This window comes from Oncorhynchus keta, chromosome 13 (genome assembly GCF_023373465.1).
Source record: "Oncorhynchus keta strain PuntledgeMale-10-30-2019 chromosome 13, Oket_V2, whole genome shotgun sequence".
NCBI classification, from domain to species: Eukaryota; Metazoa; Chordata; class Actinopteri; order Salmoniformes; family Salmonidae; genus Oncorhynchus; species Oncorhynchus keta.
The window spans coordinates 44,562,887-44,588,844 of record NC_068433.1 but is presented as its reverse complement, the minus strand read 5'-3'; the positions used below and the strand labels follow the sequence as shown (position 1 = coordinate 44,588,844).

At 42.8% G+C, this 25,958-nt stretch overlaps 2 protein-coding genes across 5 annotated transcripts in view; one reads left to right on the top strand and one right to left on the bottom strand.

Moving 5' to 3' along the window:
• The window catches only part of rbm17 (RNA binding motif protein 17), a 16,725-nt gene extending 9,303 nt beyond the window's left edge, over window positions 1-7,422 (bottom strand). Inside the window, exons 1-5 of one of the 3 annotated variants that reach the window (XM_035784369.2) lie at window positions 7,280-7,422; window positions 1,314-1,724; window positions 1,051-1,167; window positions 785-951; window positions 478-596 (exon numbers count right to left, since the gene is read on the bottom strand). In XM_035784369.2, coding sequence (XP_035640262.1) covers window positions 478-596; window positions 785-951; window positions 1,051-1,167; window positions 1,314-1,442 — 532 coding nt within the window. In that variant the 5' untranslated portion in view covers window positions 1,443-1,724; window positions 7,280-7,422. Of the gene's footprint in view, window positions 1-477; window positions 597-784; window positions 952-1,050; window positions 1,168-1,313; window positions 1,725-2,004; window positions 2,152-7,279 lie in introns of those variants that run through there. The other 2 variants (XM_052460273.1, XM_035784368.2) reach the window with 2 other exon arrangements.
• il15ra (interleukin 15 receptor subunit alpha) lies at window positions 2,842-25,958 on the top strand. 2 transcript variants are annotated; one of them, XM_035784370.2, is made up of 8 exons: window positions 2,842-3,849; window positions 9,170-9,361; window positions 9,539-9,568; window positions 16,410-16,520; window positions 16,624-16,812; window positions 23,238-23,279; window positions 23,402-23,474; window positions 23,567-25,958. In XM_035784370.2, exons 1-8 carry the CDS (start codon window positions 3,783-3,785, stop codon window positions 23,628-23,630), a joined length of 768 nt encoding a protein of 255 aa, XP_035640263.1. In that variant the 5' UTR covers window positions 2,842-3,782; the 3' UTR covers window positions 23,631-25,958. The 2 variants fall into 2 exon arrangements, with proteins under 2 accessions (XP_035640263.1, XP_035640265.1); XM_035784372.2 differs by lacking the exon at window positions 16,410-16,520.

Here is a 25,958-nt window from a genome sequence, read left to right as displayed (position 1 = left end):
TGACCTGTTCACCGGACGTGCTACCTGTCCCAGACCTGCTGTTTTCAACTCTCTAGAGACAGCAGGAGCGGTAGAGATACTCTCAATGATCGACTATGAAAAGCCAACTGACATTTACTCCTGAGGTGCTGACTTGTTGCACCCTCGACAACTACTGTGATTATTATTATTATTTGACCGTGCTGGTCATTTATGAACATTTGAACATCTTGACCATGTTCTGTTATAATCTCCACCCGGCACAGCCAGAAGAGGACTGGCCACCCCTCATAACCTTGTTCCGCTCTAGGTTTCTTCCTAGGTTTTGGCATTTCTAGGGAGTTTTTCCTAGCCACCGTGCTTCTACACCTGCATTGTTTGCTGTTTGGGTTTTAGGCTGGGTTTCTGTACAGCACTTTGATACATAAGCTGATGTACGAAGGGGTATATAAATGCATTTGATTTGGAGACCAGTGAAACCAGAAGTAGTCTACTCACTCCTTTTTCTCTTCTCCTTCTCATAGTCCTCCTCCTCCTCATCTGACTCTCCCTCTGCCGCGGGGAAGCGGGAGAATCCGCTCGGAGCGCTGCTGCCCTCGTGTCGGTCCTTCCTCTTTCTGGACAGGAAGCACACATGAGGTCAGAACGAAGGAAGAACATGGACTGAAATGATGTGGTCATCGTCAGGTCCATATTCCTACAGTGTGAAAGATTCTATAAACATTCTAACTGTCAACAATAACAACAGAATCCTGTTGAATGTTCTAGAAGTGTAGCTTTGATGCTGTTCGGTAAGAGGTCGTACTTCTCTCTTTCCTCTATCTCCTTCAGTCGTTCCTGCTCTCTCTGCCTCTGCCTCTCCTCGCGATGTCTCTTCACCACCTTCTCGTAGTCGTTGGGGAACATGGGGTCATACTCATCAGCCAGGGGGATTAGCGCGTCCCCCGAGGAGAACCCGCTGGGTGCTGTATCCTGACACACACACACACACACACATCACATAAGTCACACACATTTCACATGGGACACCCTGACAAATACTTGTGTCGCAGAAACACACACAGCCCTCACCTTGAGTCCTGCTGCAATGTGTGGGGGTGTGTCTATTATCTGTCTGTCATCAGCGGAACCTCCTCTCTTTAAGTCGATGACTGGAGCCAGGACAGTACCCTGCTTCATCCGCTGACTCTATAGGGAACACACACAACACATCATCCATACCTCTGGATGTGGAGACAAGGTTCATAGATATGGCTAGGGATGCTTTGGTAAACATAGCTTTGAGTCATTTCTGAAACAAGCTTTCATCAACCTGCAGTGCCATTGGAACCCACCTTAGCTTGAGTCAGAGCTGCTTTTTTTACTTTCAGCTGTGACTGCAGTAGCTTAAAATTCTTGGACCAGCCCTCGGTCTTGGTGTCACTGGTCGCACTCCCGACGCCCATGTCATCGTAAAGCGACATGGTTCTCAGAGTTTAAAGACACGGGAAACACTATGGTCACCCCACTTCGATACCGAAGTAACTTTTTCGTTGCAGGTTAGGGGAACGTACGCAGTAAATTATAATACTTTACTTCGTATGTCAGGAGAATTAACCTAGCCGGTTCAGACACTGAGCTTAATGTTAGGAAAAGGGTTAGCGAAAAGGCTCTCCTAACCGGCTAAGAAAATAACTTTGTATCGAAGTGGCGTGAAAAGAGTGTTTCCCTTAAAAATAGTCCTGGCAGTGGCAGGATAAATAGACCTGTAAATAAAAGCAGTGTCAAATAAAATAGATAACTGACATAGATAGTTAGAGCTGTCGTTTGGATTGCAACTACACGACCGCACATCACACAATACACTGAGCAGACCATTACCAAAGACAGTCCAGTAGATTTAAAAACGAAATACATTACATTTGTAAGGACGTAGCCAGCGCTAGCTAACGCGTTACTAACGATTAACAACAATTGTATAGGTATTTTGTCGCAGAGGCACACTAACAATATTTCCCCCTTTCCAAATAAGACTCAAATACTCACCTTATAAAATATAACTAGTAGCCAAATAAATCGTTGTAATGCGTGAATAGGTGCCTTTTTATCAGCACATATATCTACATGGACTTCCAAATCGATACAATAAACGTCATAAAAAATGGTCAATTTCTTCTTCTTTAAAAATGTATTAGCGGACCGCAACCAGCTGCAGGGTACATACACTGCCACCTACGATACTGGAGTGTGAGGCCGGTTACAGCCTCCTACTAATCTATTTCTCTTTTCTAGCCCTGTGTTTCTGCCTACTGTTCTGAAGTGTGAATTAATTACACTTTGTAACACAAAATGGGAAAGGATAGGGAAATGGCAAGAAAAATGACCATACCAACTATCCCTACACTCACCACTATTCCACTACTTTGCCCTGTCTGATCCTACATCATGCAGGCCTGGGAGGACGGGACCCTATTGTTTAACACACCTTGCACATTAATGAGCATGAGATTTCTGAACAGGCCTCGAAACCATGCCAGGACCATCAGAAGCACCAGCCCCAAAAGTAGGTCCATTTACTACAGGTAAGCTCCATCAGTCCTCACTGTAGTTCTAGCAATCTGTTTTACGGCCTCTGCGTACGATACATTATGACTAATCCGATATATCTGACCCTCTCTAGCCTCTCTGGCCTCTCTCTGTACCTGGCATCCACAAAATGCTGCACAAAATGCTGCACTGTCTTAACTGACTTGCCTAGTAAATAAAGGTGTTCTCCCCCACAATTACAGCACTTAACCTTCACATCGCTTCCACAGTCATGGGCTGGCAGGGTCGCCTTGTGGTTAGAGCGTTGGACTAGTAACCAGAAGGTTGCCCCCGAGCTGACAAGGTACAAATATGTTGTTCTGCCCCTGAACAGGCAGTTAACCCACTGTTCCTAGGCTGCCATTGAAAATAAGAATTTGTTCTTAACTGATTTACCTAGTTAAATAAAGGTTAATAATATATTCCCATTAAACTTTTCCATTTTGAGAATCTTCTTTTGATATATAGTCTGTATATAGTCTCACTATTGTTATTTTACTGCTGCTCTTTAATTACTTGTTCCTTTTATTTCTTATTTGTATTTTTTTTTAAATGCATTCCTGTTTAGGGGCTTGAATTTAAAATGTTCCACCTTCTCCACTGCTGTCCCTTCGATGTTTCTGTGGTCTATCTTTGGTTAGTTATAACAATCTATGACACAGTCTTACAATTTGAATTAATGATTGTATATTGGAATTCAAACCAACACAAGCCATGTCTAGCATTCAAAGGGTAGCAAAGGGTAACTTTGGCATTTTATCTAATTATCAGCTTTGCAACTACTCAATACTTTTTAGCTACTTCGGCATTACTTAGGATGTTAGCTAACCCCAAATCCTAACCTCTAGGTTTTTAATTTATTATAATTTTTATTTAACCTTTATTTAACTGATAACGTTAGGGACCTAGCTATACAAAATGGATGGAAATCCACAAATCAATACATACCATAGGAAACGTAACATATCATACTCATTTTAATATTGAAGATTTACATTTACTATGTTTCGTCGACCCCTGAGTCCAGGTTGTAATAGTAGCCGTCACTGATTGAGAATGAAAGTGAAAGTGCCAAAGTGGGAGCTACACATGTAATGTGGATGAAAGGTTTGCGGCGTTAACACAGACCATATCAAACGTTCGGAGTGGCATATTATTTTCCCGTGACTTAGTTCATCATCAGAGAGACTTGAAAGTGAGTCCTTTATTTAAACATTGGAATAGCAGGCTCCAGGGTCATGCGGCTGCGTCTCCTTTATCTCCTTCTTATCGTCAAAGTGTGTCGACTCAATACTGTCAGTCCAGGTCAGTACATTTTGTCTGTTACAATTATGTATAGTAAGGGATAAACGTCGTCCCTTTGCGAATGATTTTCCCAATGTATTTTACAGAACGGCGTTGTTTATCCCGCTTATAGTACAGTTGCCAAAGAAACCACACATTTACAGGTATAATATATTTTTTTTAACGTATAATTTAAAAAATAAACGAATGAATACTTTTTCATATTTTGGTTGCTAGTTCGATATTTATCCTCATATAAGTAGGTTTGCTAGCAGCAAAACTATTTATCTAGCTAAATAAGCGATCCAGTCGTTCGTTCGATTAGTTCGTTCTTTATGTTCGTTTGCGGTGCTCAGTGGCAACGTTCGTATCCCTTGCTTGCTGCTAGCTCGTCAACTAGCTACGGCAACAAAATAACACCAACTTTTATTCTGTTGCGTTTATAAACGCGGTTTATACCACACTTACCAAATAAAACAATACTATAAGCACACATTTACCGTTCGAAATAACATTTAACCAAATGCTAGTTTAAAATAAATCGGAGATAATTTTTTTCTTCTTTAAATAAAAAACACGTGTGTGTGTGTGTGCTTGTGGTTGGTGGCTGCCATCTGCATACATTGAACAACACTCTTAAAATATGTTATCTAGAACCTAAAAGGGTTCTTTGGCATTTCCCATAGGATAACCATTTATAGAACCCTTCTTGGTTCCAGGTAGAACACATTTTGGTTCCCTCTAGCGAAAGGGTTCTACATGGAACCATGACATAGACTGACCAGGTGAAAGCTATGATCCCTTATTGATATCCACTTCCATCAGTGTAGGTGAAGGGGAGGAGACGGGTTAAAGAATGATTTTTAAGCCTTGAGTCAATTGAGACATGGATTGTGTATTTTGTGCCATTCAGAGGATGAATGGTCAAGACAAAATATTTAAGTGCCTTTGAACGAGGTATGGTAGTAGGTGCCAGGTGCTGGATCAAGAATGGTCCTCCACCCAAAGGACATCCACCGGACTTGACACAACTGTGGGAAGCATTCAGCATGGGCAAGCTTCCCTGTGGAACGCTTTCAACACCTTGTAGATTCCATGCCCCAACGAATTGAGACTGTTCTGAGGGCGAAAGGGGGTGCAACTCAATAATGTTTTGTACACTCAGTGTATTTGTGTGTTATTTATTGCAGTTTCATCAAATCCTTTTTACACATTTGTTTCAGACACTACCAGGTGACCTAAAATAGAGAATCAAAAAGCTTGATTGTCCATGTTATTACTATCTTAAACCAACCATAGCCTATGTGTTAGGGTTGTAGATGTAAAGAAAAATTTATGTTTTTAATAAAAAAGTGATGGTCAATTATTTCATTCCCAAATGGTCCCCAGAGGAAGAAGGCCTAATCACTAGTCCCTGTTTTGGAAATGCTGAAAGAAACCATGTTTCCTTACCCTGAAAGCAGTCTAAGCAGACAGAGACCAAACTCAAACACTCATAAAAACATGAAAACGTTATTGTCTATAATCAAAGAATGTCATTTTGGCAATACTTTTTTTTAAATATACGTTTTAGAAATTGATACAAAGATTTATTTATTTTTAAATACATTTTGGAGAGATTTTTTAAATGTAAATACACCTGGAACCACCTCAGCGGCCTTGTGGTTAAAGTGCCCGCCTGAGATTGGGAGTTCTACCGAAGACTATAAATGGGACCTATTTCCTCTCTTCTTGGCACACAGCATTAAGGAGTGGATTCGGGGTAAGGCCCTGTGACAGATTAGGGGGTATACTTGTACATCAAGAGGCTTCATGCTACAGAAACAGAAGATTTGATGCCTGGACTTGTTATGAATAAAAGCCTATAGAGACAGATTGGTATAAGATATATGCTTGTTGACAAGATGATAGGGATTCACTGAAGGGAAATATTGACCAACAGAGCATCTTTGAGTAGTGGTCTTCATGGACACCTCAAAAACAAACTAGGGGTTTATATGTTTTGAGCTTCTGTGTTGTGTATTCAAATCAAATAAAATGTATTTATATAGCCCTTCGTACATCAGCTGATATCTCAAAGTGCTGTACAGAAACCCAGCCTAAAACCCCAAACAGCAAGCAATGCAGGTGTAGAAGCACGGTGGCTAGGAAAACTCTATAGAAAGGTCGGGACCTAGGAAGAAACCTAAAGAGGAACCAGGCTATGAGGGGTGGCCAGTCCTCTTCTGACTGTGCCGGGTGGAGATTTTAACAGAACATGGCCAAGATGTTCAAATGTTCATAAATGACCAGCATAAATACTGCAGCATAAATACTGGAGGCTGAGACAGGAGCGGTCAGGAGACACTGTGGCCCCATCCGATGATACCCCCGGACATGTGCGTCTCTCACATGGGTAGGCAGACCATTCCATAAAAATGGAGCTCTATAGGAGAAAGCCCTGCCTCCAGCTGTTTGCTTAGAAATTCTAGGGACAATTAGGGGGCCTGCGTCTTGTGACCGTAGCGTACGTGTAGGTATGTACGGCAGGACCAAATCATAAAGACAGGTAGGAGGAAGTCCATGTAATGCTTTGTAGGTTAGCAGTAAAACCTTGAAATCAACCCTTGCCTTAACAGGAAGCCAGTATAGGGAGGCTAGCACTGGAGTAATATGATCACATTTTTTGGTTCTAGTCAGGATTCTAGCAGCCGTATTTAGCACTAACTGAAGTTTATTTAGTGCTTTATCCAGGTAGCCGGAAAGTAAATCATGGCAGTAGTCTAACCTAGAAGTAACAAAAGCATGGATACATTTTTCTGCATCCTTTTTGGACAGAAAGTTCAAGTGTAATATTGGGATGTAAACTCAAGACTCCATTTCAACTCAATATCTGACATGGTACAGGTGTCTTCTTCAATTTGTGTCAATAACCATATGTGTGTGAGGTGTATACTTTTGATACCATGAAGATTTTTAAGACTACCAAAAAACACCATATGTGATCCTGTTTTCTACTAATCTTCCAGAGAGACCTTGGCTGAGGTCCAAACACTTAAAAGACACACCCTATCCCCTCAGCCCTCAAATTTGACGAGTTTGACGAGTATACACTGACAGGGCAAGGGGCAAGGGGCGAGGGAGGTAGGAATGATTTTTAATTGGCTGGACATTTGTCACTCGTTCATCCTGCGATGATTGTGTTTTCAGCCACCAGGTACTTTATATGCACAACAGTCAATTGAGTGCATGTCTACTTGTATTAAATAATTATTAATATATGCCTACTGTATTATAGCTAGCAAAATAATTTGCTAACCAACGTTAGCCTGCCTAGCTTCTGAAGAGGGAAAAAAATGTATTTCTCAAAAGATAACCAAACAAAAACATATTTACTTTTACGAGACGTGTTTGTGCAGTCACGTGCATTAGGAACACACTTTCTAACTTATTTGCATTCGTTTTTACTTACACTTGTATGTTGATTTCTCCATTGTTGTTGTAAAGTGTTCACAGACTTTTCTTAGCAGATGTACAATGGTCGCGAATTGAATTATGGGGGGTTTCAGGCCCTGGAGTGAACATAATTGTACACTCGCAAAGCCGACTAAAAACGAGGGCTGGGGGTCTTACATTGCAAACTTCCCTTGCTTGGCTAATTATTTGGACCCGCCCTCCAAGATGGCAACGGGGATTTCCCCCAAGGGCATAATTTGAGGATACAGTAAGTGGAAGGGCATAAGGCAAGGGTACAGTAAGTGGACGAGGGTGTGTCTTTTAAGTGTTTGGACGGCAGCCCATGAGTAATAGCAAACACTGCCTAGTGCAGTCAAAATTAGTATTTTTTTAAATTATGTATTATATTATGCTACAACTGAAGATACTAACACTGTAAAAGTGATTTTGTTTTTGTGATAATGAAATGATAATAGTTGCTAGTTGAAAATACAATCCACAAAATCTTCACAGGACCTTCTAATCAGCAAATGTTACATGGATGGAGTTTAGGCTTGCCTGGTGACATTACCAGATGGTATGTTAGTTGACCAATAACAGCTCATTTTCTGATGCCATATCCCTCCGCTCTGGTGGATTGAGCCACATTGTTGTTAACATTGTGGCACTACTTAGGTGCCCTTCCCTCCCCACTCAGACCACTCCCAGACAGTCCTAGCACAATTATTGATTGAAAAATAGTTTATTTTGGACAATTTGAGTGGACAACTATTACAGCAGGTACTTAATTGTTAAACAGAATAATATGATAACAAATGCAATGGGGCTTTAAAATGCAGAATTTGTTTATTTTATTTCACCTTTATTTAACCAGGTAGGCTAGTTGAGAACAAGTTCTCATTTACAACTGCGACCTGGCCAAGATAAAGCATAGCAGTGTGAACAGACAACAACACAGAGTTACACATGGAGTAAACAATAAACCAGTCAATAACACAGTAGAAAAAAAGAGTATATACACAGTGTGTGCAAAAGGCATGAGGAGGTAGGTGAACAATTACAATTTTGCAGATTAACACTGGAGTGATAAATGATCAGATGGTCATTTGCAGGTAGAGATACTGGTGTGCAAAAGAGCAGAAAAGTAAATAAATAAAAACAGTATGGGGATGAGGTAGGTAAATTGGGTGGGCTATTTACCGATGGACTGTGTACAGCTGCAGCGATCGGTTAGCTGCTCAGATAGCAGATGTTTAAAGCTGGTGAGGGAAATAAAAGTCTCCATGCATTCCCCCCCAAGACAAAATTGGTCCCCCAAAATGTTCAAATCAAATCCAATTTTATTTGTCACATACACATGGTTAGCAGATGTTAATGCGAGTGTAGCGAAATGCTTGTGCTTCTAGTTCCGACAATGCAGTAATAACCAACAAGTAATCTAACTAACAATTCCAAAACTACTGTCTTTTACACAGTGTAAGGGGATAAAGAATATGTACATAAGGATACATGAATGAGTGATGGTACAGAGCAGCATAGGCAAGATACAGTAGATGGTATCGAGTACAGTATATACATATGAGATGAGTATGTAAACAAAGTGGCATAGTTAAAGTGGCTAGTGATACATGTATTACATAAGGATGCAGTCGATGATATAGAGTACAGTATATACGTATGCATATGAGATGAATAATGTAGGGTAAGTAACATTATATAAGGTAGCATTGTTTAAAGTGGCTAGTGATATATTTACATCATTTCCCATCAATTCCCATTATTAAAGTGGCTGGAGTTGAGTCAGTGTCAGTGTCAGTGTGTTGTCTGCACCACTGAGGCTTTGGTTCCACCCCAGTATTATGGGAACACACCTTATTTACTTAGTCACCTTCTCATCACCCCTCAGACGTGTGCCCACCCCTGTCTCATTGGAATCTCACCAAGCCCCTGAACACGAGGGATAGTTATCAAGAAAACGAATCTCTGCGCTACCAGTGTGTGGATGGCTATGTGAGGAAGGCGGGAACCTCCAATCTCACCAAGTGCAAACGGATTGGTCAGGTTCTTCAGTGGACACTCCCAACACTGACATGCATACGTAAGTAGACGCTCCTATGACACATTGAGACAGACAAGCCACACCTATAAGATCAGGTATTCCAACTATAGACTATATCTGTAATGCATATAATTTACATATAAAGAGCAGGTATGAGACTAGATATTTGGAACAAACGTGTGTATTGTCTGGCTGATTCTCACATGCTTATTCCAGCTGACCCATCCATTCCAGCTACGATAGAACGTGAGTATTGCCTGTCTGCATGCCTGCCTGCCTGCCTGCCTGCCTGCCTGCCTGTCTCTGCCAGAGAGAGAAAGAGAGATTTAGAAATGTTGTTAATAAATGCCAAAGCCTGATGGCAGGAAATGGTTGTAGGGGGTTTCATGTCAGGGAAGATGAATGAGATTAAAGCCAGCAGCCAGCAAATCAAACTTCATTTGCTACATGCGCCGAATAAAACAAGTGTAGACTTTACCGTGAAATGCTTACTTACAAGCCCTTAACAAACAGTTCAAGAAGAATAAATTATTTACCAAGTAGGCAAAAAAAAGAAGTAATAATTAAAAGTAACACAATAAGAATAATCTGTACATGTAGGTGGGGGCAAATTGTCTATGCATAGGTAACAATCAAACAGCGAGTAGCAGCAGTGTACAAGAGGGGGGTCAATGTAAATTGTCTGGTGGCGATTTTTATGAATTGTTCAGCAGTCTAATGGCTTGGGGGTAGAAGCTGTTGAGGAGACTTTTGGTCCTAGACTTGGCACCCCGGTACCGCTTGCCGTGCGGTAGCAGAGAAAACAGTCTATAACTTGGGTGACTGGAGTCTCTGACAATATTATGGACTTTCCTCTGACACCACCTATTATATTGGTCCTGGATGGCAGGAAGCTTGGCCCCAGTGACGTACTGGGCCATTCTCACTACCCTTTGTAGCGCCATACCAGGCGGTGATGCAACCGGTCAGGATGCTCTCGATGGTGCAGCTGTAGAACCTTTTGAGGATCTGGGGGCCCATGCAAAATCTTTTCAGTCTCCTGTGGGGCAAAAGGTTTTGTCGTGGCCTCTTCATGACTGTCTTGGTATGTTTGGACCAAGATAGTTCGTTGGTGATGTGGGCACTTTTCCATCTAGACTTACTCCCACACCTGGGTCTCACCAGTGTTTTATGTTAATGCTCTAGTGCTATTATTGTGTTTTCATCAGGAGTTCGTCACTAATGACTTGTGGCGAGCATAATCCACAAACTCGGCATCATTCAAGATCGTTGCTTTTGTGAGAAGGTGTTAAAGTTCACAGTTAGCCACTTATGTAAATGACAGCTGAAAAGTACCCATAGCCTTGCCTTGGCTCCAAGTCAGAGCAGGTCCACCGGAGCCATGGCCCAGTGAGACACTTCCCCATACAGGGGAAAAATAAAAGTCTGAGCCTTTTGGGTAAAACACTGGGGTAAATTGTCAGTAGAGAGAGAGAGAATCATTATCTCTGATATCTGGGAAATGAGCCAATCGGTCAGCTGCACAACATTTCCATAATGTTACTGTATGGTTTGAACATAAGGCAGTTAAAAAAAATAAAGAAGTACATGTTTGAAAGTACTATGGAAAGCAAATGGAAAGTACCATAGGGGAGTGGGTGTATATTACTTGTAATACCAGACTAAAAATAACTGACTGCCGTCAACATATCCTCTCTCCTTTCCACTTCTTGTGATTCAGCACCACTACTTTCACTTTCTCCTAACCTTTTGGGTACATGATCTGTGTGATACAGTATATGGAAAGATACATTGTATGGAACGTTCTGTACATTTCCAATGGACCTAAGGCAGCGTTTCCCAAATTTGGTCCTCAGGAGCCCAAGGGTTGCACGTTTTGGTTTTTGCCCGAACACTACACAGCTGATTCAACACGTGAGGATTAGTTGATTATTTGAATCAGCTGTGTAGTGCTAGGGAAAAACCAAAATGTGCACCCCCTTGGTTTGGGAAACGCTGACCTAAGGGAAAGGGTCCACTGACATTGATCAGACTGTGTTTATCAACCGTCTGAGTACACGATGTGATTCTCTCTGTGATTCTCGCGGTTTCTGTGTCCAACCCCACACTGTGTGCAGGTGTTTGTTTGACTTGGGCTGGGCTGGGACCTACGGTGCCTTCAGAAAGTATTCGCACCCTTCGACTTTTTCCACATTTTGTTCTGTTACAAAGTGGAATTACAATGGATTTAATTGTCAACAGTCATTCAAGGGTTTTTCTTTATTTTCTACTTCATTGTAGAATAATAGTGAAGACATCAAACTATGAAATAACAAGTGGTCATTCTCTCTTTCTCCCCTTACCCATCTGTCTATCGCCTCCTTTGAATTTCATGCTGTCACAGTTACCAGCCCTTTCAAGCTTAACATCCTTATCATTTATCGCCCTCCAGGTCCCCTCGGAGAGTTCATCAATGAGCTTGATGCCTTGATAAGCTCCTTTCCTGAGGACGGCTCACCTCTCACAGTTCTTGGCGACTTTAACCTCCCCACGTCTACCTTTGACTCATTCCTCTCTGCCTCCTTCTTTCCACTCCTCTCCTCTTTTGACCTCACCCTCTCACCTTCCCCCTACTCACAAGGCAGGCAATACGCTCGACCTCATCTTTACTAGATGCTGTTCTTCCACTAACCTCATTGCAACTCCCCTCCAAGTCTCCGACCACTACCTTGTATCCTTTTCCCTCTCGCTCTCATCCAACACTTCCCACACTGCCCCTACTCGGATGGTATCGCGCCGTCCCAACCTTCGCTCTCTCTCCCCCGCTACTCTCTCCTCTTCCATCCTATCATCTCTTCCCTCTGCTCAAACCTTCTCCAACCTATCTCCTGATTCTGCCTCCTCAACCCTCCTCTCCTCCCTTTCTGCATCCTTTGACTCTCTATGTCCCCTATCCTCCAGGCCGGCTCGGTCCTCCCCTCCCGCTCCGTGGCTCGACGACTCATTGCGAGCTCACAGAACAGGGCTCCGGGCAGCCGAGCGGAAATGGAGGAAAACTCGCCTCCCTGCGGACCTGGCATCCTTTCACTCCCTCCTCTCTACATTTTCCTCCTCTGTCTCTGCTGCTAAAGCCACTTTCTACCACTCTAAATTCCAAGCATCTGCCTCTAACCCTAGGAAGCTCTTTGCCACCTTCTCCTCCCTCCTGAATCCTCCCCCCTCCTCCCTCTCTGCAGATGACTTCGTCAACCATTTTGAAAAGAAGGTCGACGACATCCGATCCTCGTTTGCTAAGTCAAACGACACCGCTGGTTCTGCTCACACTGCCCTACCCTGTGCTCTGACCTCTTTCTCCCTCTCTCTCCAGATGAAATCTCGCGTCTTGTGACGGCCGGCCGCCCAACAACCTGCCCGCTCGACCCTATCCCCTCCTCTCTTCTCCAGACCATTTCCGGAGACCTTCTCCCTTACCTCACCTCGCTCATCAACTCATCCCTGACCGCTGGCTACGTCCCTTCCGTCTTCAAGAGAGCGAGAGTTGCACCCCTTCTGAAAAAACCTACACTCGATCCCTCCGATGTCAACAACTACAGACCAGTATCCCTTCTTTCTTTTCTCTCCAAAACTCTTGAACGTGCCGTCCTTGGCCAGCTCTCCCGCTATCTCTCTCAGAATGACCTTCTTGATCCAAATCAGTCAGGTTTCAAGACTAGTCATTCAACTGAGACTGCTCTTCTCTGTATCACGGAGGCGCTCCGCACCGCTAAAGCTAACTCTCTCTCCTCTGCTCTCATCCTTCTAGACCTATCGGCTGCCTTCGATACTGTGAACCATCAGATCCTCCTCTCCACCCTCTCCGAGTTGGGCATCTCCGGCGCGGCCCACGCTTGGATTGCGTCCTACCTGACAGGTCTCTCCTACCAGGTGGCGTGGCGAGAATCTGTCTCCTCACCACGCGCTCTCACCACTGGTGTCCCCCAGGGCTCTGTTCTAGGCCCTCTCCTATTCTCGCTATACACCAAGTCACTTGGCTCTGTCATAACCTCACATGGTCTCTCCTATCATTGCTATGCAGACGACACACAATTAATCTTCTCCTTTCCCCTTCTGATGACCAGGTGGCGAATCGCATCTCTGCATGTCTGGCAGACATATCAGTGTGGATGACGGATCACCACCTCAAGCTGAACCTCGGCAAGACGGAGCTGCTCTTCCTCCCGGGAAGGACTGCCCGTTCCATGATCTCGCCATCACGGTTGACAACTCCATTGTGTCCTCCTCCCAGAGCGCTAAGAACCTTGGCGTGATCCTGGACAACACCCTGTCGTTCTCAACTAACATCAAGGCGGTGGCCCGTTCCTGTAGGTTCATGCTCTACAACATCCGCAGAGTACGACCCTGCCTCACACAGGAAGTGGCGCAGGTCCTAATCCAGGCACTTGTCATCTCCCGTCTGGATTACTGCAACTCGCTGTTGGCTGGGCTCCCTGCCTGTGCCATTAAACCCCTACAACTCATCCAGAACGCCGCAGCCCGTCTGGTGTTCAACCTTCCCAAGTTCTCTCACGTCACCCCGCTCCTCCGCTCTCTCCACTGGCTTCCAGTTGAAGCTCGCATCCGCTACAAGACCATGGTGCTTGCCTACGGAGCTGTGAGGGGAACGGCACCTCAGTACCTCCAGGCTCTGATCAGGCCCTACACCCAAACAAGGGCACTGCGTTCATCCACCTCTGGCCTGCTCGCCTCCCTACCACTGAGGAAGTACAGTTCCCGCTCAGCCCAGTCAAAACTGTTCGCTGCTCTGGCCCCCAATGGTGGAACAAACTCCCTCACGACGCCAGGACAGCGGAGTCAATCACCACCTTCCGGAGACACCTGAAACCCCACCTCTTTAAGGAATACCTAGGATAGGATAAAGTAATCCTTCTCACCCCCCTTAAAAGATTTAGATGCACTATTGTAAAGTGGCTGTTCCACTGGATGTCATAAGGTGAATGCACCAATTTGTAAGTCGCTCTGGATAAGAGCGTCTGCTAAATGACTTAAATGTAAATGTAAATGTAACACATATGGAATCATGTAGTAACCAAAGAAGGGTTTTAGATTTTATATTCTTCAAAGTAGCCATCCTTTGCTTTGATGACAGCTTTGCACACTCTTTGCATTCTCTCAACCAGCTTCACCTGGAATGTAGTCTTGCAGGAGTTCCCACATATGCTGAGCACTTGCTGGCTGCTTTTCCTTCACTCTGCCGTCCAACTCATCCCAAACCATTGCAATTGGGTTGAGGTCAGGTGATTGTGGGTGCCAGGTCATCTGAATCAGCACTACACCATTCTCCTTCTTGGTCAAATAGCCCTTACACAGCCGGGGGTGTATTTTGGGTCATTGTCCTGTTGAAAAACATGTGATAGTCCCACTAAGTGCAAACCAGATGGGATGGTGTATCACTGCAGAATGCTGTGGTAGCCATGCTGGTTAAGTGTGCCTTGAATTCTAAATAAATCACTGACAGTGTCACAAGCAAAGCACACCCACACCATCACACCTCCTCCATGCTTCACGGGGTGAACAAACACATGCAGAGATCATCCGTTCACCTACGTCTCACAAAGACACGGCAGTTGGAACCAAAAATCTCAAATTTGGACTCATCAGGCCGAAGGACAGATTTCCACCGGTCTAATGCCCATTGTTCGTGTTTCTTGGCCCAAGCAAGTCTCTAATTATTATTGGTGTCCTTTAGTAATGGTTTCTTTGCAGCAATTCGACCATGAAGGCCTGATTCACGCAGTCTCCTCTGAACAGTTGATGTTGAGATGTGTCCGTTACTTGAACTCTGAAGCATTTATTTGGGCTCTATTGGACTTGCAACAGACGTAACTCTGGGTCTTCCTTTCCTGTGGCAGTCATAATGAGAGCCAGTTTCATCATAGCACTTGATGGTTTTTGCAACTGCACTTGAAGAAACGTTCAAAGTTCTTGACATTTTCCGCATTGACTGACCTTCATGTCTTAAAGTAACAGTGGACTGTCATTTCTCTTTGCTTATTTGAGCTGTTCTTGCCATAATATGGTCTTTTACCAACTAGGGCTCTCTTTTGTATACCAACCCTACCTTCTCACAACACAACTGATTGTCTCAATTGCATTAAGGAGGAAAGAAATTCCACAAATTAACTTTTAACAAGGCACACCTCCTGAAGCTGGTTGAGAAAATGCCAAGAGTGTGCAAAGCTGTCATCAAGACAAAAGGTGACAATTTTGAAGAATCTCAAATATAAAACATATTTTGATTTGTTTAACACTTTTTTGGTTACTACATGATTCCATATTTATTATTTAAAAGTTTGTCTTCACTATTATTCTACAACGTAGAAAATAGTAAAAAAGAAAGAAAAACCCTTGAATGAGTAGGTGTGTCCAAACTTTTGACTGGTACTCTATATTTCCACACTAATACTGTGAAAATTATGATAATACCCTTTTAGTGTAGGAGCTGTTTGAAAATCCTGTCTGAAATTTCAGCCTGTTTTGGAGGGATGGCGTTTTGGCCTGCCTGGTGACATCACCATGCGGTAAATTAGTTAATAGACCAATTAGAAAGACAGTTCTAAACCTCTGCTAATAACAGCTAATTTTCTGTTTCCCCCTCCTGACTCAGACCACTCCAAGACAGTCCTAGCAAAATTGTTGTTATTTTGGTTTCTTTTTAACCAATTCTCAGTAAGTTACTTAATTGTTACCGAGAAATGATTTGATATTAAGCTAATCAGCTGCATTAGAACTTTTAAACACTATTAATGCACACAGGGTGAGTCCATGCAACTTATGTGACTTGTTAAGCAATGTTCAAGACATTTTAGCTTTTCGTTTTAAATGAACTTGTAAACATTTCTAAAAACATAATTCCACTTTGATATTATGGGGTATGGTGTGTAGATCATTGACACAAAAGCTCAATTCAATCAATGTTAAATTCAGGCTGTAACAACAAAATGTGGAAGAATTCGAGGGGTGTGAATACTCTCTGAAGGCACTTTAATTCCTTGTCCTTGTTGTATTGATTTCCTGTGACAGACCTCTTTCATCCTCTCTCCCCCAACAGCTTCAACAACCCACAAGACAACTCAATTTCCTACAACGCACCTCTCAGTGCCCACAGAGAGAGTTAGCCCAAGACCAATCACTCTCAGTTCACTTTTATCTCAAATACTGCGTATGTCCCTCCCAATTTTCATCAATTGCTGCCTTGCTTCTATGAGGTATAGTTGGACAGGTCAGTTAAAACTGTTACTCTGACCTTTTCCCTCTAACCCTAGATTCGGTCACAGAGACCCAAGAGGTCATTACTACGGTTACAGTGACAACCACCATCATCAGTGACATCACATCAGTGCCAGTGGATAAGTCCAGTGCAGTGACCTCTGTCTCCACGAAGACTGTTTCTCCATCAGAGAGTTACTGTGTCCCCAACAGAACCCCAACCTCCAGTGAGGATCCAGGTGGCGGTGAGGAGACTTGTCCCATAGTGTATCACTCTACTAAATAGTACAGATAGATCCTTAAATAAATGCAAGAAAAATATATGTTGGGTAATGGTCCATTCTGGTGTACTGTTCTTTGTTGTTCATGCTAGACCAGGGGTTCCCAAAACTCTTTGGCCCACGACCCCATTTTGATATCTGAAAATTCTCATTGCCCCAACCATGTAAAACAAATGTAATTAACAGCCAATGTTACTTTTTTATTTCGGGCTATGACAGTCAATTGCAAATTAGTCTGACAATTTATCTTTTCTCAACAACACTCATGAGATGGGTGTGCTAGATGCATGTAGTGTCGGAGCTTCTCAAAGTCAGGGGCTTGGTCGACAGTGCGCACCTCATCTCTGCTGTCACATCCAACCTCGATCTGTATTTGGTTTGAATGCAGACGAGAGCACGGAATCCAGCTTCACACAGATATGAGCTGGCGAAGGGTGGCATGAGCTTTATGGTGCGTTCAAGACAACTGAGAACTCGGAAAAGTACCCGATCAAATAATGACGTCAGTAATCTTCAGGTTGGAAAGTCGGAGCTCTAGAAAGAGGCTTGAGTTCCAGAGTTGGAATTCCGAGTTGGATGACCGATCAAAACTATTTTTCCCAGTCAGAGATTGTTTTTTTTCAGAGGTCCCAGTTGTCTTAAACGCACTGAAGTCATAAGTCTGAGATTTCCGAGTTCCCATTTGTTTTGAACGCACAGAGGAAGACGGAAGGGTATTTCCCTTGAGTCAGGAACCAATACTCCTCCATGGTGACCCCTGAATGCTTTCGGTCACATGACACCTCGATCACATGTTCAATTTCACTTACCGGCATGTCAACTGATCCAGGATCACAGTCAAATGGATTGGGAAGTAGGTCCGAAATTGCACTTCAAAGCGTTGAAGGTGAGCAGTCATCACTCATGTGAGACACTTACTGATGCTGTTTTCTGTTTAGAAAAATGCACCGCCGAGGGAAGGGTGCATGGTTGGTTTTTGAAAGACTCTCTCCAATAAGAAGTCTTTCCTCTGAATTCACTGATTCATTCAGTCATCTGTAGAATGTTTTTCTTTATTTACCCACCCAGCATCCTTGTGTTCAGTTCAATCAGTCTCCCAAATGTATCTGTTACGAATTGAACTTTAATTAAATGAGTTGACTCTTCACATGGGATTGATTTTACTGAACAACAAAAGAAAGTGAATATTGAATGATCCCCAATCTCCCAAAAATGTTTTCAGCATACATCTGTAAAATGATAGTCTAGAAACTAAAGCTTTGGTTGTCTTCCTCTCAGGCTTCCATGTCTTCTCCCTGGACCTCCTCAATGTCCACCTCTTGAACATCAGACTCTGAGGCCTCATCTTCACTGTCACTTTCCAACCTTGTTGAGGATGGGTTGTTGTCAGGTTCAAAAAGCCAAACATTTTCCCGGATGGCCACCAAATTGTCAACCCTTGTATTGGTCAGCATGTTGCGTGCTTTGGTGTGTGTGTTCCCAAACAAGGACCAGTTGCGCTCTGAGGCGACTGATGTTGGTGGGATTTGGAAATGATGGAGGCAACCGGGGAAAGAGCCTCAGTTCCACAAAGTCCCTTCGACCAGGTGGCTAATGAGATATGTTGGCACGACTGCCATATTGCATCTCCATCCCAAAGCCCTTGCTTGGAAGTGTACTTCGCCAGACTGCCAAGAACCTTGCCCTCATCCAGGCCAAGGTGGCAAGACACAGTAGTGATGACATAGGCCTTGTTGATCTCTGCACCAGACAGAATGCTCTTGCAAGCATACTTGGGACCCAACATGCATGCTGCGGCGTGTATGGGCTTTAGGCAGAAGTCTTCATGCTTTTTGATGTATTTCAGAACTGCAGTTTCCTCTGCTTGGAGTAACAGTGAAGTGGGCTGGGCAGTACGGATTTATTCTCTTACATCTGCAAGCAGAGTCTGAACATCAGACAGGATGGCATTGTCTCCCTCAATCCGTGCAATGGCTACTGCTATAGGTTTCAGGAGTTTCAGGCTGCCTACCACGCTCTCCCAAAATACATCATCCAGGAGGATGCAATACAGTCTGCTTTCTCTATGATTTGCTTGACCTTCACTTGAACTCTGTTGAACTCTGCATCCAGCAAATTAGTAGATAAAGCATGTCTGCTTTGAGGGGTGTATGCTGGGCGAAGAACATTCAGAAATCTCTTCCAATACACATTGCCTGTAAGCATCAGAGGTGAATCAGTTGCATACACAGCTTGAGCAAGACATTCATCAGCATTTCTCTGACTTATGTTCCTCCATTGAGTCAACAAAAACTTCTGATTCCAGGAAGAGCATGAGCTGTTGCTATCGATAAGCTGTCTGATTCATCATTTTCACCTCGACTAGAAGTAGAGGGACTTTTGTCAGAGGTTGCTTGTTGTGAGCGCTCAGGGAACTTTATGCACTTGGCCAGATGATTCTGTATCTTTGTTGCATTCTTCATATATGATTTGGCACAGTATTTGAAAATGTACACAGCTTTTCCTTCTACATTAGCTGCAGTGAAATGTCTCCACACATCAGAAAGTGCCCGTGGCATTTTCCTATAAAAAGATTAGAAGAATATATATATATTTTTTTAAACAAATACAATTCCATGTACAGATAAATAGTTAAGCAGTTAGATTAAACAACTCTTTTGTAAGATAAATGTTTTTAAATGAAATATGTATGGAAACAGGTGAATTAACACTCCTCAGCAGACTCAGCAGACTCAAGTAAGCTAAAACCCTCATGGTAGCAAAAACTAACTAGCAGAAATTGTTAACAAGTTAGAAATGATTTAAACACACTTTGCTGTCGGCTACTATTTACTTTACATAAGTTAACAAAAAAATCAGGTACAGTGGGGCAAAATAGTATTTAGTCAGCCACCAATTGTGCAAGTTCTCCCACTTAAAAAGATGAGAGGCCTGTAATTTTCATCATTTCCCACTCCACTTCAACTATGACAGACAAAATGAGAAAAAAAATCCAGAAAATCACATTCTATTTAATTTATTTATTTGCAAATCATAGTGGAAAATAAGTACTTGGTCACCTACAAACAAGCAAGATTTCTGGCTCTCACTGACCTGTAACTTCTTCTTTAAGAGGCTCCTCTGTCCTCCACTCATTACCTGTATTAATGGCACCTGTTCGAACTTGTTATCAGTATAAAAGACACCTGTCCACAACCTCAAACAGTCACACTCCAAACTCCACTATGGCCAAGACCAAAGAGCTGTCAAAGGACACCAGAAACACCGGACACCAGCACCGGGCTGGGAAGACTGAATCTGCAATAGGTAAGCAGCTTGGTTTGAAGAAATCAACTGTGGGAGCAATTATTAGGAAATGGAAGACATACAAGACCACTGATAATCTCCCTCGATCTGGGGCTCCACGCAAGATCTCACCCCGTGGGGTCAAAATGATCACAAGAACGGTGAGCAAAAATCCCAGAACCACATGGGGGGACCTAGTGAATGACCTGCAGAGAGCTGGGACCAAAGTAACAAAGCCTACCATCAGTAACACACTACGCAGCCAGGGACTCAAATCCTGCAGTGCCAGACGTGTCCCCCTGCTTAAGCCAGTACATGTCCAGGCCCGTCTGAAGTTTGCTAGAGAGCATTTGGATGATCCAGAAGAAGATTGGGAGAATGTCATATGGTCAGATGAAACCAAAATATAACTTTTTGGTAAAAACTCAACTCGTCGTGTTTGGAGGACAAAGAATGCTGAGTTGAATCCAAAGAATACCATACCTACTGTGAAGCATGGGGGTGAAAGCATCATGCTTTGGGCTGTTTTTCTGCAAAGGGACCAGGACGACTGATCTGTGTAAAGGAAAGAATGAATGGGGCCATGTATCGTGAGATTTTGAGTGAAAACCTCCTTCCATACGTAAGCTTATTAAATATCAGTGATACTGTCAAGAGCAGTGTGCGGTTTCCTTTTTCCTTAATCAAAATTTACCAGACAGTATGTAGTCCTTGGCTCAGACAGTGTAGTAGGGTGGGCTCAATAGCATCTCATGCGTGTGCAAGATCTTGCGAATCAGCTGTACATGTGATGGAAGAATGCACTGTGCATGCAGAGGGTAGCAATTCCATTGAATTGTGGATAGTTTAACAAGTTATTGGATTCATTGATGACTTCATCCCCACAGTGACTGTACGTACATACCCCAACCAGAAGCCATGGATTACAGGCAGCATCCGCACTGAGCTAAAGGCTAGAGCTGCCGCTTTCAAGGAGCGGGACTCTAATCCGGAAGCTTATAAGAAATCCCGCTATGCCCTCCGACGAACCATCAAACAGGCAAAGCATCAATACAGGACTAAGATCGAATCGTACTATACCGGCTCTGACACTCGTCATGTGGCAGGGCTTGCAAACCATTAGACTGATCCTCAACACAGGAGCCCCCCAGGGGTGTGTGCTCAGTCACCTACTGTACTCCTTGTTCACTCATGACTGCACGGTCAGGCATGACTCCAACACCATCATTGAATTTGACGATGACACAACAGCCTGATCACCGACAATGACGAGACAGCTTATAGTGAGGAGGTCAGAGACCTGGCTGTGTGGTGCCAGGACAACAACCTCTCCCTCAACGTCATCAGGACAAAGGAGATGATTGTGGAGTACAGGAAAAAGAGGGCCGAGCACGCCCCCATTCTCATCGACAGGTTTTCAGTGGAGCAGGTTGAGAGCTTCAAGTTCCTTGGTGTTCACATCACCAAAAAAGTAACATGGTCCAAGCACACCAAGACAGTCATGAAGAGGGCACAACAAAACCTATTCCCCCTCAGGAGACTGAAAAGATTTGGCATAGGTCCTCAGATCCTCAAAGTTCTACAGCTGCACCATCGAGAGCATCCTGACTGGTTGCATCACTGCCTGTTATGGCAACTGCTCCGCCTCCGACCGCAAGGCACTACAGAGGGTAGTGCGAACGGCTCAGTACATTACTGGGGCCAAGCTTCTTGCCTTCCATGACCTCTATATCAGGTGGTATCAGAGGAAGGCCCTAATCACCCTAGTCATAGACTGTTCTCTGTTACTGCATGGCAAGCTGTATCGGAGTGCCAAGTCTAGGTCCAAGAGACTTCTAAAAAGCCTCTACTCCCAAGCCATAAGACTCCTGAACATCTAGTCAAATGGCTACCTATTATTTGCAGTGCCTCCCCCCACACACCCTCTTTACACCACTGCTACTCTCTGTTGTCATCTATGCATAGTCACTTTGATAACTCTATAACGGGTGCCCCCGCACATTGACCCTGTATCGGTACCCTTCTGCATATAGACTCACTATTGTTATTTCACTGCTACTCTTTAATTACTTGTTACTTTTATCTCTTATCTGTATTTTATAAAACTGCACTGTTGGTTAGGGGCTCGTAAGTAAGCATTTCACTGAACATTCGGCGTATGTGACGAATACATTTTTTATTAGATATTTGATTTGAACATCCGCTGTGCCGTTTCATGCTCAGGAATCGTGAGACAGAATATTATGTCCGACATGTATAGCGAACAAAAGTCAATGCATGGGCACCTCTGCCCTCACAGCTAACGCTCATTGGAGATCATGTGAGTTTTTGAGTCTTTTCGTCAGTTTCCTCTTGATTGCAAGCAATCACATAAATTATATAGGTAACCTAGTGGTTAGAGCGTTGAGCCAGTAACCGAAAGGTTGCAAGATCGAATCCCCGAGCTGACATGGTAAAAATCTGTCGTTCTGCCTCCGAACAAAGCAGTTAACCCAATTTTCCTAGGCCGTCATTGTAAATAAGAATTTGTTCTTAACTGACTTGCCTAGTTAAATATATATCTGACAAAGGTATTGATGTGAGCTTCTTTGCCGGTGCCTCCCCACACAATGAACATTTTCCCGTGACCCCATTTTTATATCCGGTGACCTGACTTAGGATCGCGACCCCTAGCTTTGGAACCGCTGTGCTAGGCAATGCTAGTCTTTAGAGAAAACTGCCTGTGTTCCTCTGCCAGCTGGCTTCACTCCCACTGATCTCCCCTGGCATGGCCATGCTAACTACACACTCACTACAACCATTTCCTGGCATCATTCTTTTTTTGTTGTTTTTTTACCTTTATTTAACCAGACAAGTCAGTTAAGAACAAATTCTTATTTTCAATGACGGCCTAGGAACAGTGGGTTAACTGCTTTGTTCAGGGGCAGAACGACAGATTTGTACCTTGTCAGCTCGGGGGTTTGAAACTTACAACCTTCCGGTTACTAGTCCAACACTCTAACCACCAGGCTACCCTGCCGCCCCTTTGTCCATTATTACCACACTCATGAATCTCTCAAGACTTTTAATTACTTATGCAGTCTCTCTTTCTCTCTCACTCTCAGATGGAAGCACTGGGAAGAGTTCTGCTACAGCCATATATGCGGGTGAGTAGGCTACCACACAGAGATTACAGGGAGGGAGAGAAGGAGTATAACAGGAAGTAAGTCTGAGTCCTTTCTCCTGATGGTTTTGTTTCTCTCTTGTTCCCATTGAATGAAAATCCTAGGTGTAGGTGGTGTGATAGTAACCATCTTGCTGGTTGCAGCGTTTGGAGTACTAATGTTTTGGAGAAGGAAACGGTAAGATTGGCTGGTCAACCAGTGTTTCTTGTGGGAAGGGGGTCTTATTACGTCTCTGTTGAATTCCAAACACTTTCTCTCCCTTATGGCAGGATGCAGCGGCTTGATCTGTCGCCAACACCAGACGAAATTATGCAAATGAATGTTGTGACTTGAGCCACACTCCTTAGTGCTCTGACGGACAACCAGCAGCCACTTAGAAAAGACAAAGGTGCATCAGTCTGATGGTGGGGGAACAATGACCTTGGATTGGACAAGAACTGGACCAAAAATTACAGTGGCTTGGACCTGAGTGTCCTCGCGTGGAAAATTAAAATAACAAAAGCACCACCCAAATTGATTAATTTAAGACATATTGATTTATTTAATTGATTAATTAATATCCTTAAACTGGCAAAGATTCTAACTAATCACAACAGCCCAAAATCAATGGGATTACTTTCTCACTGAATTCACAAAAGGTATGTGATAAACATGCAACTTTGGAGAACAGTGAAAGTTAGGCCCGACTAACCGGTGCCTGTATATAGCCTTGCTACTGTATATAGCCTCGCTACTGTATATAGCCTCGCTACTGTTATTATTCACTGTATTTTTACTGTTGTTTTTTATTTCCTTACTTACTCCCAGTTAGATAGCAAATGTTCCTTTTTTCCAAAAATATTATTTTTGTAGGCGAAATAGCTCCGTTTGTTCTTCACATTTGGCTGAGAAATCGCCCGGAAATTGCAGTCACGACAGAAACATGGCAAACATTGTTTATAATCAATCCTCAAGGTGTTTTTCAAATATCTATTAGATAATATATCCATCGGGACAATTCGTTTTTCAGTAGGACCGATTGGAGTAATGGCTACCTCTGTATTTTACACAAGAATCTCTCTGGCAGCATCAGGTGACCACTTGCGCAATGTGGTCGCTTACGGGTATTCTTCAACATAAATGTGTAAAACTACGTCACAATGCTGTAGACACCTTCGGGAATACGGAGAAAGAGTAATCTGGTTGATAGCCTATTCACTGATCAATAGGGACTCATTGGAACGCAGCGCTTTCAAAACATGGGACACTTCCGGATTGGATTTTTCTCAGGCTTTCGCCTGCAAATATCAGTTCTGTTATACTCACAAACAATATTTTTACAGTTTTGTAAACGTTAGAGTGTTTTCTATCCTAAGCTGTCAATTATATGCATATTCTAGCATCTTGTCCTGACAAAATATCCTATTTACTAAGGGAACGTTTTTTTTTTTTATTTTTATTTTTTTTTTTTAATGAAAATATTGCCCCCTAGTCACAACAGGTTATTAAGGGCCTTCACCTTCCCTGGGTTAGCTCTAACTTAATACAGTTGTTCAGAGAAAGGGGTATAAAGCCTGGGTAAAGTACAGTAGAAAAAATGGTCACCAAAGATCCAACTGATTTGGAGTCCTATAAGAAATTATGAAACACTGGTAAAACTAAAGCTAGAAAAGCCTCCTATATGGATAGTCTTACAAAAAATAAAAACAAAAATCCATAGCAGTTCTGAAAATACACAAATTACCTTTGAAATAATCTGGCTTTAGACCCAACCATTCTACCACCTACAGCCTTATTGAAATTTACTAATTATTTATATTCTTACTCTGACCAAGGCCAACTAACTGGTGCCATCATTGATTTAGTTGGGAATTCTATTTTACTAGCGAAATGTTAACATTGGTTTCACTAACAGATCACTAAACTGGTTTCATTGCATATTTTAGCATTAGAAAACAAGTTTTCATAGACGGACACAAATCACAACTTCTTGGACTCAGTAGAGGAGTACATCAATCTCTATAGTCATAAATTAATTGCCTCTAATTTGTCAGGATACACAAGATCACTTATACGCTGATGATGCAGTGCAGTATACCTCCAGTTCAAATCATTTACATATACAAGCAACTCCAAAATGATTTGAACACTTTACAAAAATGGTTTCTAGCAAATCATTTGGTTTTAAATCAAACAAAGTCCTATATCATACTGTGTTATTGACTTGTTTATTGTTTACTCCATGTGTAATTCTGTGTTGTTGTCTGTTCACCCTGCTATGCTTTATCTTGGCCAGGTCGCAGTTGTAAATGAGAACTTGTTCTCAACTAGCGTACCTGGTTAAATAATGGTGAAATGAAATAAAAAATGCTGTTTGGTATGACACAGAATGAACTCCATAGCTGGAAATTTCAAAATTCATTGAAGTGATGGAACAATGCTTGAAAGTGTTGATTTGAGGATAGATTCTAAATGATCTTTTGGAAAGCATATTGATAATATAATAGAAAACAATTGACTACAGTGCTTTCGGAAAGTATTCAGACCCCTTAATTTTTCACACATTTTGTTACAGCCTTATTCTAAAATTGTTTAAAATAATTGTTTTCCCTTATCAAATGAGGCAAAACCAGGTTTTTATACATTTTTGCAAATATATTACCAATAAAGAACTGAAATTTA

Excerpts from the sequence above, each read along its gene's own strand:
- il15ra (XM_035784370.2), top strand. The coding sequence starts at position 3,783 with ATGCGGCTGCGTCTCCTTTATCTCCTTCTTATCGTCAAAGTGTGTCGA. Across the intron at positions 16,521-16,623 it reads ACTTTTATCTCAAATACTGC|ATTCGGTCACAGAGACCCAA; the intron begins GTATGTCCCTCC and ends CTCTAACCCTAG. Across the intron at positions 23,475-23,566 it reads ATGTTTTGGAGAAGGAAACG|GATGCAGCGGCTTGATCTGT; the intron begins GTAAGATTGGCT and ends CCCTTATGGCAG.